The sequence below is a fragment of the Catharus ustulatus genome, chromosome 1 (assembly GCF_009819885.2).
Source record: "Catharus ustulatus isolate bCatUst1 chromosome 1, bCatUst1.pri.v2, whole genome shotgun sequence".
Classification (NCBI taxonomy): Eukaryota; Metazoa; Chordata; class Aves; order Passeriformes; family Turdidae; genus Catharus; species Catharus ustulatus.
Window position 1 is genome coordinate 113,390,379 of NC_046221.1, and position 19,192 is coordinate 113,409,570.

At 37.1% G+C, this 19,192-nt stretch overlaps 1 protein-coding gene across 13 annotated transcripts in view; it reads right to left on the bottom strand.

Annotated features, from left to right (window-relative positions):
- ZNF521 (zinc finger protein 521) overlaps positions 1 to 19,192 on the bottom strand; it is a 229,323-nt gene that overhangs the window by 206,866 nt on the left and 3,265 nt on the right. For 4 of the 13 annotated variants that reach the window (XM_033059028.1, XM_033059045.2, XM_033059054.1 and 1 more), the window contains 2 exons: positions 4,850 to 4,912; positions 3,744 to 3,803 (listed from right to left, as the gene is read on the bottom strand). The exons of 4 other annotated variants lie outside the window; for them this stretch is intronic. In XM_033059028.1, coding sequence (XP_032914919.1) covers positions 3,744 to 3,803; positions 4,850 to 4,912 — 123 coding nt within the window. The remainder of the gene's footprint in view (positions 1 to 3,743; positions 3,804 to 4,849; positions 4,913 to 19,192) is intronic. 5 more of the 13 variants (XM_042779256.1, XM_042779259.1, XM_042779255.1 and 2 more) reach the window with 3 other exon arrangements.

Consider the following 19,192-nt stretch of genomic DNA (forward strand, 5'->3'; position numbering starts at 1 on the left):
GAACGGAAAAATACATTTGCTGTGCAAAAGCCCTGCCTATATACTGAGTCCTTACATGACAAATTACATCCACAAGGTTCTTTCAAGAGTGGAAATTTCCACTTGGGCAGCTACTTCCAAATAGAAAAGTAGCCTACAAATTTACGAACTAAAAGAGGTATGCTAATTATAAAAAGACTTTATGGCATTTTAGCCATTACTGAATATTCTAAATCTAATAACTTCCATTGCTGCTTCATTTTCCAAAGTAGTTTGAGAGATTAATAAAAGTAGGTAGGAGATCTCCAGGTTCTAAACAGTTCAGAAAATGAAATAATTGTCTTAACTGTTGCAAACTGACCCCAACATCATTAAACACTTGTTGGAAGGCAGCATGTGCACGCTGCATACTATTAGTTGTTCAGCTCCCAGTTTCATCTCATAAAATTGACAGCACTCAGGGAAATGTGGGCACTAGGTCTGAATTTTAACACGAGTATTTAAATGCTGCACATAAAGTTTACAGACCTGTTTGTTTTAAAATAAGGGTAGTGTCTGACTCTGCTTTAAGTACGGTGTTGAAGGAAAGAAAAGGGAGGGGAGGGAATTCTCGAGGCTCACTATTAAGAAACACTTGCATTTTACAGGAATTCAGCAACACACACAAACATAGGCACACATGCACCCCTTAGTGCACAAAAGCCTAAAGGATCACTCAATTTAAAGCTTCATACTTAGCGACCAGTTATTAAAATTAGAATCATTTTAAGACTAATAATGTTTTGCTTCTCCTTCTGCATTTGCAGATATAAACTCTACAGGGACAGAAGTCAGTCAAGCTTATTCCCTTCTGCTGCAACTTTAGAATACATGCTCTAGCCAACTGGCACATTTGTTTTTAGGTCAACACTTAAGTGGGACCCTCTGGGACCTAGGTTCGAGTTTAGCCTATGACAGCTTTGTGAAATGAGTTCTGGCAGTCTCAGACCCTCTCAATGAATGTATTTCCACTGTGATCTGCTTCTGCGAAGAGATGTCACCGCCAAAATAAAAAGATATTTAAAGAGAGCAAATATCATTTGGAGGTTTTGTGAAGAGATAGCTGTTCTGTGGCAACAAAAAAATATCTTCCATCAAGAGCTGGTCTAACCTTAAATGGTTACTTAAACTGAGGATAAGCTGCCTTATTTGAGCAGCTCTTTTGGAAGACTAGAATAAAATATTTTATAAATGCAATATGCATTCATCTGTACTTTCTCCTTAACCTCTTGTTCAAAGCCCAGGCTCACATATAGACTTCAAGGTAAATGTCAGTCACCTCCCATATTTCTTTCTCTACAGTATCTGCAACAATCACAGCCACAATTCCCTCAATAAGATGGTTCTCAAAGTAAAATTACTTTTCCCAACTTCTGCAAATACCACTGTGATTTCCAGAGGCTTCTCTGCCCTATTTTGGAGGCTGCCCATGCACCAACTGAATCTTTTCAATACCCAACAGCAACAATACACATACATCCTCTTTCACCTTCAGATACAACTGGAAATTATCTAGTTTAGAAATGAATGAAGGTTGTTTTTTGGCAGAGAAATAAATTCTGCCTATTAAGGCACTTTAAAAAAAGTAAGAGAATGAACAGTTGTCTTCTCTTCCTGATTATGTTAACATTATTTATAAATGGAAATTAAAAGAAGCATGATTTTCTCATTACTATGTTCCCTGGCAGGTGGTTCTCCCCTTCCCTTCTTCCTCCTTCTCATAAGGGATGTTATTGCTGTAACTTGGTCTAATAAAACTGCAACTTCGGGGAAAATGAAAAATTGCATTGGTTAGAAGTGTTGGAGGCAATAAAGCCATGGACTTCAATTAATTTCAAGTATGGGAGCGGTTTAAGGCCAACCAGCAGAAATTCTATTCTGCCCATGTAAAAATGAGGTTTCACCACATTTACTTTTTATAACCCATATAAAAGTCATGTAAAAGTAATGAATATCTAAAAGTCATCTCAGTGGACTGGCAAAGACTGTCTGTATTCTTGAAACTCATCTTACATATTTCTGCCTGTGCTGGAAGGATCCATAGATAATCCCAACTAAAACATCAAACTACCAAGAAAACAGCCTCCTTTCCAATCCATTTCCCTGCCTTGCAGTAGACCTCCTTCCAAGCCACTTCTGCATGGAAAAGTGCTGGCAAAAGAAAGGAAAACTTAGATCATGTGGTTATAATTATTACCAGGCAAGGAATATTTCTCCAGCTCAGTGGTAAAGTAAAACTCTGTCGCTCTCTGCTCCCAATAGTGTCCATCGCAAAACAACTGCCTCATTAAATCTCTGCAGTAAGATTAATATGCCGTAGCTGCACTACATTATAACTTGGTACTCTATAAAAAGCACATTTAATGGTTAGAGCCAGAGCTTAGATACAAAGTATTACTATAAAAACTTCTGGCAGTGTGTACACAGTGCAGGCCTTCTGTACTGCTTGCTCTATCGGGTTTTTGTTTTTAATATCGGCACTGCATTCTTGCTATGGAGAAAAACAGAATGCTAAATCCTGCCTAGAAATAAACAGAGAACACAGCACGTGATGGTAAATAAAGAACTAGCAATGCAACTTAACCACTGAGAATTATTTTAAGACAAAAAAATGCAGAAGAGCCACCATTTCTTGACATAGATCTCTGGTTTAGCAGTTACCTATTTTTCAACTTCATGTGTCTACAGAAGGACAAGTTTGCTTTTTTCAAGAATTTGCAGATAGTTAAATGGAGACACACGTACACTGAAAAGAGTTTGAGAAATTTCCCATTAAAAAGGCAAAGAATGCCCTCACTTTTATTTACTCTCTTCAAACAGTCTACTTTATGCACAAAGCCATTAAAATCTATAAAAGGCACCAAACACAAACCCACAGGACACACACAGAAATATAAAGCTGAAGAAAAAATTAACTGCATTCTTCCCCTTCATAAGAGGAATAACTCCAACTGTTCTCAAACAGATTACCTACACATATTCAGACATGACTAGCCTTCTAGGAATATCCTTAAAGAGCCAGCCCTTACTCCAAAAGGTGACCTCAGCTGAATGAAAAGACTATTCAGATGAGTCAGTCCTTCTCTTCAGATAAAATTTGATGAAACCAGTACCAAAGACAGAAACAAATTATTTCTTGCATTCTCCGAACCACATTAGAGAATAAAGAAGCCCTTGTTGTTTTGGAGAATTAACAATTATTTCTTTGTGATTAATAACAATAGTTATCCCTGTGATCCTGACTTAAAACAACAGTTTTGTCCATCCAATATCACTCATTAAAATTAAAAAGCCCTTAATAATCTTTAGCAAAAAATTATACAAACAATGTTTAAAGAAATCACCCCATCCACATATTTTAGAAATACCTAAATAGTTTAAATGAAATTAATAATAAAGTTTATCTGAAATGGCATGGGGTGGTTACATGGGGAACGTAGAGAAGGATTAAATTTAACAAAAAAGGAAATAAGAAAAAAAGAAAAGCATGCTGTACTTTGGAAGCATCTTACTTGTATTCAGCTGACCTACAAAAGGCAGAATTTCTAATTGTCAGAAATTGAAAGGTAAAGGGAGAGGAAAGTCATTTTCCATTGCAAGCCCCAAGAATGCATTCTAAGCTGAAACAGAGAAAGAGTGCAGGCTTTGCAAAAACACCCCGATACAAAAATCCCTCACACTCTTGTCAATGGTAAACAAGCACTAATGAAGGAATTCAGCATTACCAGTCTGTGCGGCTGTGTGTCCCACACCTGCCTGATGGTCCTCTGTTTCATTTTCTTCTACTGTCAGAAAAAGGCAAACAAAACAAAAACAAAACAAACAAAAAAGATGTTAGGTAGGTAGCTGAAGTGTTTCAAGCATCTTTACACCAGCCTCAGTTCTGAAAGCCAGCAATGCTTGCACAACACGGGCAAGAAAAGCTGCACTGCAAAGTGCGAAAGTGTAGACCAGACCAAGACAGAATACATTGCTGTATGGAAGCTACAGATCTGAGAGCAGAGTGACCAAATCTTTTTTCATGGCTTAAAAAACAAATCGAATTTCCTCTGGGATATTTGTCTTCAATGCACTTTACGGTATTTGATTACAGATCTGAATAAGAGAACAATTATGGGCTTTAAGATTCTGATTGCTCCACACAGATAAGAGAAAGCCTTCTCCTGGCAGATGGGAGAGGTGTGTGTGCTAGTTCATACATAAACTTTAAAAAATAGTAATAATCCTATATTCAGTAGCAAACAGCAGTGCAGACAGCCTTGCAAAGGAGAACTAACCCCATGCTGTTTTACTGTATATACCATGCCAGCATCTTTCCCTTGGCTCACAGCTTTCCAGAGCAGTAGAACTAAAAACAATTCAATTCTTGTCAGATTCACTATTCAAAACTTGTTGGGTGAGTGAACCTAACAAGAGCCATTCTGCTGCTACTTTGAAAAATTAGAGAGCGCTGTTCTCTTACGTTCTGATACGATGCCTAAGTAAGATTGACTCTCCCAAAGCAAAAGTAAGGGAAGAGCTAAAAGGCAAAAACCATTTCCTTTTTATTCTCCCAAAGACCGAGTTCTTTGAGTTAGAGAACAGCGGAGAGAAAAGAATTCATTCTGCCTCCACAGGGGAAAAAGCTGAAAGGGGAAAGACTGAACTTCTGCAGCATTTCCACTCCCAAGAATTCAGACCTCAAAAAATAATCATGCAGCTGAATTAAAAGTCCAAAGATTTGAGGTATTTTTCCTGGTTCTTGGGACAAGAGAGTGCAACACTTAGGGGTCACATATAAATCTAGACATATATGCAAAAGAAGAGATACATATACACACTCCACAGGTACCTCTTTTCCTCCTCCGCCAACCCCAAGGCTTCATACAACTGGTTGTTTCTAGAATCTGAGTTTCTAGAAAAAAAACACCAGTTTTCATAAGGACACTCTTAGAACACCAGAAACTTGTAACACAGTGCATATATCAGAAAGAGTCAAGCACAATCTCTGAAGGACTCTAAACAATCTATATCTCTATCCCAGAGCTCTGGCTAGCTAGCAAGCAAACTCTTCTCATCTACAGAGATCTGATAAAAGTTTTCCCAGCCCTGCAGTCAGTCTGGTATTTCACAAAATACGATTTTATGAGCTAATTTACGCGCTGAAGTTGTGTTTTGCAGCCACAATGTTACCAGTACCTCAGCTGTGATAATACTGTATGATTTTCTTTGTTACACTGAAGCAGTCATCCCAGAATCCTCACAGATGAAGGGAATCAGTCAGACAAAGAAAGCAGTGGGAAAAGCTCAGGAAAAGCTGAGGTTTGGGGGACACGTGGTCAAATGCAACCTAAGCTAAATAGAAAGATTTTTCTCTAAGGTAGCACAGACCAGTAAGTTTCATTAATAAAGAAAGAAAAATAAAGAATAAAACTACTATACAATAAAAAAGCAAACAAACAAACAAACCCCACATCTATTGTGACCCCCCTCAAAATTCCCAGGGACACCTCTGAAGCAGCCCAACCTTACCCTATTTATGTCCATCATTAGCTGCTGATGTATTTCCAAAATATGTACTTAAGAACAAGCTCTGAAAATGAGTCCACTCTTCCATCCCTCAAGAGGAAACTCACTTTGATTATCACTACCTACTAATCAGCCTTATTAAAGGTCATAGATGGATCTGCTATCCTCAACCATGATAAATGTCCCTTCTCAGTTCAAAAAAGCAGTTTAAGAACTCTACCATTTCTTAATTTTCAAGACAGAATTGAGTTCTTCAAACATGAACTTTTCAATAACTGATTCCCAAGTGGCTACTTGCTGAGAAGTAAGCAAGATCTCCACTTCTAAGCACAAACCAAAATGAAAGGGTTAATTTTTTCTGCTGTTCTGTCCTCATTGTCTACTGCCACCAGCTGCAGTACCAGAATCTCTCACTGCTCCCGAGATGTGACTGCACAGTAAAATGTACTCAGCTTCACACTGCTGACAGAGGCACACCAAACATTTTTAGCTCCTAAAATGGAAAATATAAACGTGGATACTGCCTAACAAATTGTTTCCAGGTATGCAATTTTGTACCATGAAAACATGACAGCGTATGCCTTGTGAAAACAAACATTTTACAACTTCCCTGCTATTTTGGGATCTGAAAATTCTGTGAGAGCTGAGGTTTTCTTTCAACAAAGGTTGACCACTATGTCTTTATTGCACTTAAAAAAGAAAACAAGTATAAAAGCAGGTAGCATTGTGGTTAGCATTTTTCTAAACCCTTGCTCATCCTTTTAGGGATTCTCAGTCACAACAGAAACAAGTAGATCACAACAGGCCATGGCACAAAGACTTGCCAATAATAGTCAACTAGACATACTTGTCAGGAAAAATAAAACCATATTTAGGGGGAAATATAGTAAAAAGAAAAAGAAAACTACTCTACTAAACCCACTGAATTAGCGAGTCACCTACAAAATAGTATCTCATTTTCCTTTGCATTAAGTTAGCTCCTTCCTCCAACTTCCAAAGGTATTCCTTCCTTTAAGTAGGCTACAGATGGTAGCATCAGATAAGCATCAGATTAGCACTTAACACCTCTTCACAACGAGATTCTGAAAACTTTGGTGCTATTTCAGCTCTCAGGCCTCTGATAAACTCAGCTAACTATGAAAGGTAGCAGGACATGCAGCCAATCTTAACCTCCCATTAATATTAACTACTGTTTTCTTTCAGAAGTGGAAGACATCTTTAAACAGAATCTATACAAAGGGATGATTTAAATTTTGCTAACCAAAATCCTTTCTCTAGCACAAGGATGGCATGTAATTAAAAAAGGAACAAGGATGATAAGCTAAAGACTAGCATGTATGCACTATTATTAATTCAAACATCAAAATTATTGATACCTTACGACTGTAATTGCACACAGAGATGTCACCTTCATTATAGCATATACCACATCCTAGCATAAGGTAAGATGAATTCCGTCTAATGAAGCCAGAGTACCAGTGAAGGAGAGGCCTCAGGAAAGCAGAATAATACATTTTCAATCCAGTATGAATAAATGATGTTACAACTGAGCAGAACTTCTAGATACATGTTGTCACAAAAGCAACAATATTCCTTGTCCCTACAACTACATGTTTATTGCCATAGGTCACCTGTTTGGTTAGCTGCAGTAATATTTCTCAATTGACTCATCTATTCCTTAAAATAACAAATGATCAATTTCCTACTACTCGTTTTCTCAGGACAACTTCTGAGAAACAAAAACAGAAACTCCAAGTAATAAAATTTCAAAAAAGGACTAGATCTCTACAAATGTGGCACCACACTTCTTGAGAGGAATTTAAAAAATATATATCAGTAAGGGAAAAGAGAATTCCAACATGTCAGTTCTATCTCCCATTATAAAAGCTGTGGGTTGGACAGATACCAGTTTTTGTAATTTAGCTAAAAAGAAAAGGTATCTCTAAACTGAAGCTGTTTCTATGTGAAAGGTTAAGATGTTTCAGCTTTGGTACATCCACTGTCCAAGGCAACCCCTGGTTTCAGTTCACAGCACATTTCACATTTCATGCTTGGGCTCCTTATTGGCAACATTAAGACCAACTATTCTATTTTAAAGAAAGAATTTTAAAAAAACAAACAAAAAAACCACCCCAAAATAAAATATTGCAACAAATCAAGTAGAACCATCAAGGACAGCCAATGAGGAAGACCTGTGGGAATTTTGATAGAGAGGTCCTAAATATAGAATTAAGCTCCTGACTGCTCTACAGCAACACCTGCTGATCAATGAAGATTTCACCCCTTTTGCTTAGTCTGTTGGTGGGACTCATGGCTAGACCATAACGAGGGAGATTACTTTCTAAAGTTGCCACAAAATATATACAGATTTTCTGGCTGGTAAAATCTCATTCATATTCTACTGAGTAACCAGGATTCCCCTTCTCTGAAAAGTTAATCTGTAGATTCAGCACCCTAAGGAGGAGCACAAGTCATTTCTGGTTGATGCCTGGAAAAAACTTGTTCAGAAAAGAAACGGATAAAATTAGAAATGTGGAAAATTGCACTTTCACTGAAAGGGAAGCCTTTTGGAGAACTCTGGCTAAGATTTATAGTTTCTGACCTATTACAAACCATAATAAAATAAAAGCAAAAGATAATTGAAAAAGGTCTGTTTTCTTCTAGTCTAGGTAGATTAATAAATTTTGAAAAAGAAAAAGAAAAACTGCCCCAAATGCCTGAGCCTCTCTTCAGCTTGGTAAACAAAGCAGGAGAAGCTACATATCCCAAAATAAACTATAAAAATAGATTGCTATTGATTTATCCCTTCATAAAACATATTCCTTGAGAGATGTGAAAATAAACCTAATGTAGCAACTAAGACTGTCAGGATAGGAAGTTTAGAATACATATTTTTACCTTGCACTTTACATTTTGTACAATTCAATACTTGATCTATAAAATTCCATTAGCATATGATTAGTAATTCAATTTAAAGCCATCTCTGCACAAAAGCCTTTTTCTTAGGATAGTAACTTTGCCAAGTGCATCTTCAATCTACATGTTTGAATAATTTCTGCAGACAAGTAATAGAGACACTAGCTGTATTAGCATAATCAATACACAATTTACTGAGTTACTGAGACAGAACAGAAATAAAATGTGTGTGCCATTATTTCAGTATCTACAAATGACTGTAATTTCTGGAAGTATCTCTGTGCTTCTCCTCGTGGCCACATAAAAGCCAAGAGGACATTCATACTGTCACAATCTACAGGTAGATATTAAGTATGAGCAGACAGATTAATCATATAGCAGAAGGCAAATTTAAGAGCCAGTTGCAGGGGACGTTGAGTATCCTCTAGCTCTATTAAAGTCAATGGATTCTGAAGATGTTTCACACTTTGCAATAACATACTGTGGAAATACCTCTCCACAAGGGTTCAGTCAGGATACAAAATTGAAATTAAAGAAGTTACAGAGAAGTATTAAATTCAGGATCATGTGTCAATGAATCACCTGCTAGGGCTACACGTTCCTCAGCTTTCTTCTCTCCCTAGGTACCAGTGGTATCTAAGGCTCACCTTTCAAATTCTTCTGGCTGACATATGCCAGCACAAGATTTCACACCTGGCTGTGGCACTTAAGAGCAGCAGTTCAGTGGGTGACTTCTGGAATTCAATAAACATTTCAGAATGCTTCATAATGGCCTTTAAAATAACAGGCATTCATACAAGTTCAGAACTAGGAAGTATTTTTTTCTGGCCAGCTTCACCTAGCATCAACTCATGTCTATCAGTTACTAGCCAGATTACCAGTTTGACTTTCAAATGTATATCCTTCCAATGACTTTAGTGTTAGAAGAATTGGAAAAAGAAATGCATTGGCATATTAATATTTAAAATATCTACATTCCAGAACTCCATTGAAAATCAGTTCTGTCTGTAGCCACAAATTTACAAAAGTCCAATTAATCATTTGCATGGGTATTTATATGGCTGGTTTGTTTTCCTTTGTGCTGGGACATACCCTTTTTCCTATTTCTATCCTCCACCCCCAGCATTGTAACCATATTCTCTTGACATTGGAAATTATCTTCCTTAAAAGATTCCTGTTATATGAAGCATTCTTTCCCCCTGCATTTGCTTTTTCCAGAAGACAAAGTCCCTCATAGCACTCATAATCTTCACTCCTCTCTTCAGTCTGTCCCAATATTGAGCTTGTTTTTTTTCTCCTAATGTTCTTCTTGTAGAATGACTGAATTAGGAGTTCCCAATTAAACTGCAGTGGTTGGAAAATATTATTCTTTTGCTAAAATAAAGTATTTTCCTAGGCAGCACATAAACATAAAAGTAATAAATATACTTAAGTGGAAAGAAATTATGCTTAAGAAATCCTTTGGATATTCTTCCAACCCTTGATCTCAAGGATGACAGTATCCAAATGTGACAGCCTAAATACGTCCAGTTTTACATAACACTGTGTGCAGAAAAGGCAGAAGATGCTCTTTCCAGCAGCAGAGGGATAATTCTAAACCCCAAAGCTGGGTAGGGGGAAGGAGGATATCTTTTTCAGGATAACTGAGGTAATAGATTAATTAATCCTGTCAGAAATTCTAACTCTGTCTCCATAACCCTGCATCCTTTTAGAAGGTTAAACCATATATACATATACTCATATTTCTATTGTTAAGTAAACTAGTAAGGTTGTATTTTAGAAAGTACTTTTCTCCAAAGAATCTTAGAGTTTTTTATAAACCTCAAGTAAATTTCAGTCATCCCTAAGACTCTCTACCATGCAATGTAACAGATTATAATAGATCTCAGAGTCAAATTGAGGACCTCAGTGAGAATTAGCAAAGTTAGAGGGAGTCAGTTCTTAGTACCAGGGTCAGGACTTTCAGCGGTCTTGCCTGTCTTAGACTGAGTACTCCACCTCCATTCCTGACAATGTGGGCAGCCAGTCCATTTTGGGGGAAGACAGAAGTTAGGAAGCTAAGATAAATTTTAACCTTAATTATCAAGTCCAGCACTTAACATGAACACATTCAGAGTAATTTAATTCCCCTCGGTATCCTGAAGCTATGTATCACCTCAGCTTTCTTACCCAGCACAACAAATTCGAATTCCTGGTGCTTCTGCAGACTGTATTTTCAACTGTGCTTAGAGAACAGGAAATTCACTAAGCAGTGTCTACAAAAGTCTAAACTCAGCAAGAGAGAGCATTTGGAATTAAGCTGATATATGCATCACAAAACCTCAAAGTAACCAACATTACACAAGTCTGAAGACAGGTGATATAAAGAAGGGCTATGAAGACTTACAGTAAAGGTTACTGTAGATGATCCTTGCCTCTGAAAGTTAATTCATTTATTCATGTGTCTAAAATGGGACATTTAAATAGAGGACTTTGGGCTGTGTGACACTATTCCAATACCAAACCAAAATACAGCTGCATGCTTTAGCTCTGTTATCTAAAGACATACATTTATCTGAGTCAATAAAAACCAAATCAAACTGAACACTTACCTCCTTTCAACTGAGATTATCCCTGATTTATCAGAGATCTCCTTCTATTGTATACTAGTTAAGTTTCACAAGTTAAGTTTTGATCCCTCAGACTCTCTGCTCTATTCTAGGTGACTTTCTATCATGTAGAAGAGTAATCTGGTCTATATCCACAAAGGAGCTTAGAAGTCAAAAAACTGGTGAGGGAATTCTGCATCTAAATTGTCAGCAGTTCTGGGATCAGGCAGTACCTGTGGTTTTACCATCGAGGCTTTCTCAGTGCTGAAATCAAACTGAAGCCCCACAACAGCTGGATAGTGGGAGATTGAGTATTCTCCTACCTGCCCTGGGTTTGGATGCAGTCTCATGGGCTGGTTCTTGACAGTTCATATACCCTTCCCTGGCTGCTATAAAACACTGGCAGAAAATGTGTGGGCTGAAATACATCTTCCTTTTCCCCTCTTGCCCACATCCACTGGTTAGATCACTCACCCGGGATGTGGGTGGCACTAGCTGAACTTTCTCCTCTGTCAGAAGGATTTGTACTCATCATGAGCTTCCTAACAAAGAACACTTACCCTCAGACTTGAAGTGCACTCATTCATTGCTGTTGAAGCTACCATACTTCATCTACAATATTCACTGAACTAGAAACAAGAAGAATTAGCATGATATTTTATCCTTGTGGTTGAGGCACCATCACAGGAAGTGGGAGAAGTGGACTCCAATTCTAGTTGTACCAAAATAATTAATCAGAAGTTGCAGAAAGTACCTGCAAGACCAGGACCCAGGTCTCCCTTTTTTCTTCATGGTACTCAAGCTATTAGAGAGAGCCCTGAACCTCATGCCAACAAATAATTAGACTTTTGAAAAGGGGAACAGCATTAACAAAAATAACAGGGCAACTCACATCACAACACAATATGCTGCTGTGTAATGACTGATGTTCTACCTGTGAGATACAGATAAAACACCTTTAGACAAAGCACAAAACAGAACTGTCTCTCACATCCCAGCAGAACACTAATTTTTCCCTCTTCAGTAAAGGAGAGGAGGAGAAAGCAGCACATCACCTCAATTCTTTCTAGCCTAGGAGGAAAGGAATTTTATCTCCAAAATCTGAATCAGGTAAGCGACAGCTATGAGATGACCTGTTGCATCAAGATGCCTATAGCTAGAATAGAGGAGGAGCTAAAACACATTATTATTTCCAAGTTTTTCCTACTGTCTCCTTAAAATAATTTCTACTCAACAATATTCATAAACTCCTAAGCACCTGTGAACTATATAAAGAATCCAAGAGTTTGGTGCAAGGTGACTATTCCACTAGGCAACTACAAACTAAGCAGAGCAGCATCTAAGCACTAAACATCTTGCAGCATGCAAAGCCCCTTTCTTTTTTTTTTTTTTTTAATTTTTTACCTAGTCTTAAAGATTTCTGACCTTTCTTCATTGATTTACATTTGCATCTGACAAGCAAGTCTCCTACTCAACAGATTCACCAGAAACTGCAAACCAAATCTCTTCCTGTGCCCTAGCTCTTTATAAGTCACATAACACAATCCCTTCCCTGTCAGTGGTTGCACGCAGAGACCAATACAAACCCATTTCCTCCTCCCATCTTCAGAGTGAAAATGTTACATCAGGCATGGATCTTGACATCCTGTTGTCCTGGAACCAGTGAATCAGAAAGTTCCTTCCTCACAATTGTATTCTTTGGAGGTGGAAAATAATTAACTTCCCCACCCCCTCCTCCTTCCTACTGCCACTGTCAAAAGTTAGAAAGTCACTTGACTCTGTCTGGAAAAAAAAAAAAACCCAGCCATCATAATTCAGTGCCAGAGAAAGTTTTTGTTGATCAAAGCATAGCCTGGTCTTCCCAAGGACACTGCCTCACTACATCACATCATCCAGTCCAGAAACAGAGCAGGTATTTTATATTTGTTTTTAAAGCTTCTTTCAAAAAGTGAATTAATCAATAACGGAAGTTGAACTTGATATGCTACCAAAAGAGTGAACAACAGAAAAAGGAAACTAGAAAAATCAATTATCAAGGAATTCATTGTTTGAAATATATTTTTCCAGCAAAACACAACATAAAAACAGTAATGATACAACAGGTCTCAGGGACTGTGCACAAAAGCCATCTATTTTACAGTCAACCAGGACACTCAGCATCTCCGTGAGAAACTGGAGAGTGGTTTTGCACTCATGTTAGGTAAGGACAAAATTCATCCTCCAGATTATTGTCTCTGCATGAGAGGATAAGCTCTCCAAAAATCGGGTTTGGGGCAGAAGGAAAACACTGAGAATCCTCACTATCAACATCCCATCCATTTTTCCTCAGGACAAAAAGGTGTTCTGCTTCAGCCAGCTGTCTAACTAAGGACTAGCACTGCCTAATTTGTAAGAAGTCTAGCTAGCCACTGATACCACATTTTACAAGAACTACAGTAAGCCCATATCACATCAAACAAAGGGGGGAGGAATGTCACTATAATGAGATAGATAGATAGATAGATAGATAGATAGATAGATAGATAGATAGATAGATAGATGAAGATATATAACTTTAAGAAATCTTGGACTAGAATTCCTACTCTTCCAAAGAAAAATTGCACCTAATTGCACCTACATTTAAAAGTGAAAGTATCAGACAAATCACTCACTGAAAAAACACCCCTCTGCCTTATTTCCATGACAAAAAAAAAAAAAAAAAAAAAAAAAAAGGAGGGGAACCACAATGAAAACAAGTCCCCCAAAATGTTAAAAATTTCATTGGGTTTTAATTGTGCAGAATTGGTAAATAACAATCCCACAACTCTTTTGAGTACACATTCTGTGGATTCAATTGTAGAAAGAACAGTTGCAGTATGGCATGCACAGCATCACCCTAGCTACAGGATAATCTAAAACCCAAACATGCACACCCCAGAAGGACATGTATAACCTAGGCTGAATCCTAAAAAGGAGGGGGGGAAAAAATCTTCAACATATTTTTCTTAATAATTATGCAGTATAGAGGGGCAAAAAAGTCTGAAACTAAAGGAACATTAAATGGGGGGAAAAAAACTGTGACCAGTGTTAACTAATATTCTAAATATGGAAGACAACTGTCCTGATTCAAAAATTCATTGAAAGAGAGAAATTTTGTGCAGTCTTACCAATGCGTGCACAGAAAAAAATAAAGCAGATTTTTTTTTGGAAAGTAGGAGGGCTGAATGAAAATGTTAATTATAACATGTTGTAATAAGGATACCCCCAAGATCAGCCCTATCTTTTTTGCTACAGCATAGTCCCTAGGCATATGGCTAACTACTCCTTGATCATTATCCTGGCTAAAACTAAAGCTACTGAAGTTTAGGAGACTCATATCTAACAGAATTTCTTTCATCTCTAATAATTGCTAAACTAGCATAATTACTCATACTTGAGGTGAAATGGAACCCAAGTCGTCTAATTTTAAAACAAAAACAAACCTCACCACCTCTTTTGGTCTTTGCACATCCATCTTTTGTCAGAGTCCTATGCCAAATGTTACATTACGATTTAAAAGTATTTAAAAGCCTCTCTTGTGCTGTCCAACTTTTATAAAGACAGCAACTGGAAAACTTTAATGCTTTGTAGTAACGCTCTGCAAAATGTATTTGAAAACAGACATGTACATTTTCACAGCACCAAATAAAACAGGCCAAATTCTTTGTAGATCTGTGTGTTACCCCTTCAGGGAAATATTTATATATATATGCACATATATATGTCACAGTTCTGATTTAAGTGAAATAATGCATTTTCCCAACCCCCAACTAGGACTGATTCTGAGCTCAGGTAGCCCTGCAGAAACCAATGGAAACTGTAAAATATGGCTAGGAGAAGATTCTAGGAGATTGTCTTAGGGTATCGGAACTTACACCGTATTTTAATCAATATAGAAAGAGCCCCACCAAATACCTTATTTTAATTTTTTTACACAGCAAAAAATACCGAATCCATATGGTCTACATGAAATGTTGACAATTTTTCTGGATCTTTTCCTCTACATAAAATGGTGACAGTTTTTCTGGCTCTTTTCCTCATGCAGTTATTCAAAAGGAAGACTTTTTTTCAAAATGCACAAGTTTGAAAATACTGAATCATGTTTCAGAACAAAGAATTGAGAGCTATTAAACCAGCTGCAAATTAGACAGAATGAATTATAGAGCAACATAAAGCCTTTCAAGAGATCTTAGATCATGGTGGATAATGTTATCCTACACATGTTAGATAAGTGACTCCATACTGACAGCTTCCCTTGTTACACAAGTTAACAGCAACTCAGGAAAACAAAATCAAACCAATCCAAACATATCAACAACCTTACTAAACCTCTTAATATTATCTTTGTCACAGGATTTCACCTTTGTGGAAGCTGGCAGTACAGCCAGCAGCTGTTTAGCTGTTCACTTCTAATGGTGCCTAACCCCAAGCAGCAGACAATGATGGTCAATATAACTCATGCTGGCCCCAGAAATGACTGGGCAGCATTACTGTAATCTTACAACTAATCAAGACCATCAATATCATCATGCATTGCCAAAGTCAATGAATATTACTAAAGGTTAAGGATGTTTTTGTTGTTAGGGTTTTTTTTAACACATAAAGGCATGCTCTGGCAAGTCCAAAAGAGAGAACTATAAATAGCCCGCATTATAAAAAGATGCTAATCTTAAATCCTCTTTGTGATTTCTTTTTTTTTTTTTTTATGTACTCTTTTATGCTTGGTATCTTAATTTTTGCCCTTTTTTGGATGGCCAAATAGAAGCCAGCAATTTACTCATGCATCAAACAGATGTTTTTGCTTTTCAGGCCAAATGGAATCTCATGAATTTTTTGTTCCCTCCCTATAAAATGATGATGCCAAAATAACACAGTTCCTGAAAGCAGCCCGTTCAGAAAAAGTTCTTTGGACCAATAATACCGAAACTTTAAGTCAAGTTCACAGAAATAATGCCAATACTAATTGCTGTTTTTGTTTATGCTGGATTGATTATAGTCTAATCAGCAGACAATCTCATGACTTTTGAGTCTAGCCCATACAATTTGGAAGCCAGGGAGGGCTGGGGCTGCAAACAAGCATTCAAACAGTTGACAGATGCAAAGAAATGTAAAGGCTACTGTTGGAAGGGGATCTGAATGTCAAATTCTCTCTGAGCTATTGCTGCTGGTTAGTAACATTTTTTCTTTTAATCCATTACTGTTCTATTTTTCTTCATACTACACCACATAACCTGCACCTCTGCATGAGAAACATCCTTTCACTCGGAGTCTATCTGAGGAAACAGGTTCCTTTAAAACACAGATACATTTGCTCAGTCCACCGATATTCTGCATGAATTGAGCTGCAGTTGTACACTCATTCAGGATGGAAAGATTACCTAGGTTTCCTCAAAAACAGGGAACAACATCAGAAACATTCTCAGCTTGGCAATATCTTTCAAGATACGAGCTTTCTTTAAGCAGAGCGTGGGTATGTAAAATACAACTGAGAAATGCATCCCGCTCATCTTTCTAGGAACTAACCTTTAGTAATTTTATTTCTGCTTGCAGGACACAAAATTGCATTGAGTAAAAAGTTACTTTGAAGTAAAACCACAGGTTGTTTGGGTTTTTCCCCACAAAAAGAAATCAGAGATCAGCACTTCTATTAAACATGTGGAGCTGTACTAGTTTCCTTGTGATAGCTTATCTAACAACTACCATTTCAATGATTTTTCATGAGTGACTTTGAACGTAGTGATGAATATTGCCTGGCTCTAGCTTAGAGAAACCTGTGTTTAACATTTAGTAGAGCTACATTTGCATGCAGTTTTGTATAAGGAATACCTAGTTTGCTTTGCAAGTGACTGTATTTTTGTAACTTTTTTCCTAAACAAACTTTCTTATCAAAAGCCGGTAGTAAGAGGAAAGAAAAAAACCTCAAGCCCTTCTAAAAGTAAAACCCCATAAACCAGAAAGGAAGGAGGGGGGATATGCAGTCAGTAACCCAAGTGTCATATCTCCAAAGCATGCCAAGTCACAAAAAAGATTTACAACTCATAATGGCCAAGTTAAACAAAACACAAGAAGCTGCTCTGCCCCGCTCCCTTGCTTTCTCATCACAGGGGTCTCTACCACAGCTTTACTTAGGGAATGTCTCTGCCCCTGGAAGTCAGGAGTTTAAGGAGTCGTAACAATTGCCCTTCTTTGATGCCCTTCATTTGCACAGTGCCTCTTTTGGGGTTTGTACACGAGTATCATATCTCCGACTTCTCTTTCCCCACCTGCTTTTCTCCAGCTAGCCTCACTCTCTTCCTCACCAAACACATTAGGTGATTTTGATCAGGTCAATGATACTTAATAGATTTTTTTTTTTCCAGAAACTAGCCACGGAAATGGGATAAATTAATCAGTAGAATGAAATATAGGTCAGGACTGATGACTTCGATGCAACTGATCCTTCCCCTGCCTTAAAGTACCTGACAGTTGAACTTTAATTTCTCCTTCCTAAAATAAAATATGATATTCAAATTACAGTTTTTCAGAAAGTGGTCACATACTCTCCTTTTGAGACTTTTTTTTTTTTTGCCACAAACCTGCATTGTGTTTGTAAGAAACAGTGTCATGGAAAATAATTAAATCTTAATTTTCCTCGGAAAGATTTTATTTCTCTCAAAGTATAAGGGACTTATCTAATGTTAGCCATGCCTATTTTCTTTCCTAGGTCCAAGTCTGAGACGCAATCTTCACCAGGTGCTGAGGGACAGTCAAATCAAAGTTGGCAAGAAACCAAAACAGGGAAAAGGGAAAAAAAAAACAAAACGAAGGATAGATAGAAATAAATATAAAAAGGAATATAAACAGAAACCAGGTTAGTTGAAAAAAGTGTATTTTCAAGAAATACAAGAAATTTAGTCATTAGCTAGTTCTTAGCACCCACCATTTCAGATGAACACTAGTTTCATGCATTCAGTATGAAAAACTCAATTGTCATTTTGTTTTAATGTATTTACCTGCCTTGTATCAGTATTCCCTTAAGATATAAGTTTCAAATTAAGTTATCAAAAGTGACAGACATATCAAAAATATCTCTTATATCTTCCCCCCAGAAAGGGTTGCTAAGTACATGACAAATTGGAAATGTAATGTGTAACTCCATATTTTATTTAGATGTAAAACAGCGCTCATGAGTTTAAATAACTCATTTACATACATTCAAAGAATAGTTTTTCAAATAAGCTATTTAAAATACTGTTTATTTTTATCTGTAGAACTACATTTTGTACTGACTAAATCAGTAACACTTAAGAAATCAGGAATTTAAATAAGTGCTGCATTGGAGGTACAGTTGAAATTCTCCTTGCAACACTACTTAAAGCTTTTGTTTGTTCACTAAAAATGAAAATGTAATAATTGATGGGCAAACTCTTACCCATGAATTTAAATGCTAGCTTATGCAAGCATCTTTCAGCTCCTCAGATGAATCACATTATTAGCCCTTTCAGAAATCTCACAATCGGACTGCTTTCAGAATACTATTAATCCACACAGAAACTGACATGGCTCAAGAAAAATAAAACAGGGAAAAATGAAAGAGATATTTGAACAAAGGCCACCAAGAATGATAACCTACTCCCCAAAGGTAATTACTGCAGCAATAATTACAGATGATGATTGATTTACTGCCTGGTTTTGGTTGAAAAATAGTAAATAAGACTCTGCAGAGAAATCTCTATCATCTCCATCCTGAACATTAAGTGGTTTTCTCAACTCAGTAGTTTATTGTCAGCAAATCCAAGCTACTCCATCTGAAACATACAGTGTTGCTGTTTTCTCATTTTAGGCATCCTCAGGCAACTGGTGCATAAGAAAGGCAAAGCCCATACCTCCACATAAAATGGAAGCTGTATCTTTTGTTTTAAATTAAGTGTTATGTTTACAGGAAGATATTTGAAACAAAACTTCTCTCTGTAACACATGTAACAAATCACCACGAGTGAAACATGCTCAATGTCTAACAGGAGAACAATTTCCTCTATTTGCCAATTAATTCTGAACCTTTATTCCTTAGCACTTAAATACTTGGAGGTCTAAGACTACCCCTCAGTTAAAGTTTTCCTGCATCTTTTTTGCAAATATAGCTAATTGGTTGCTCTCCTACGGGC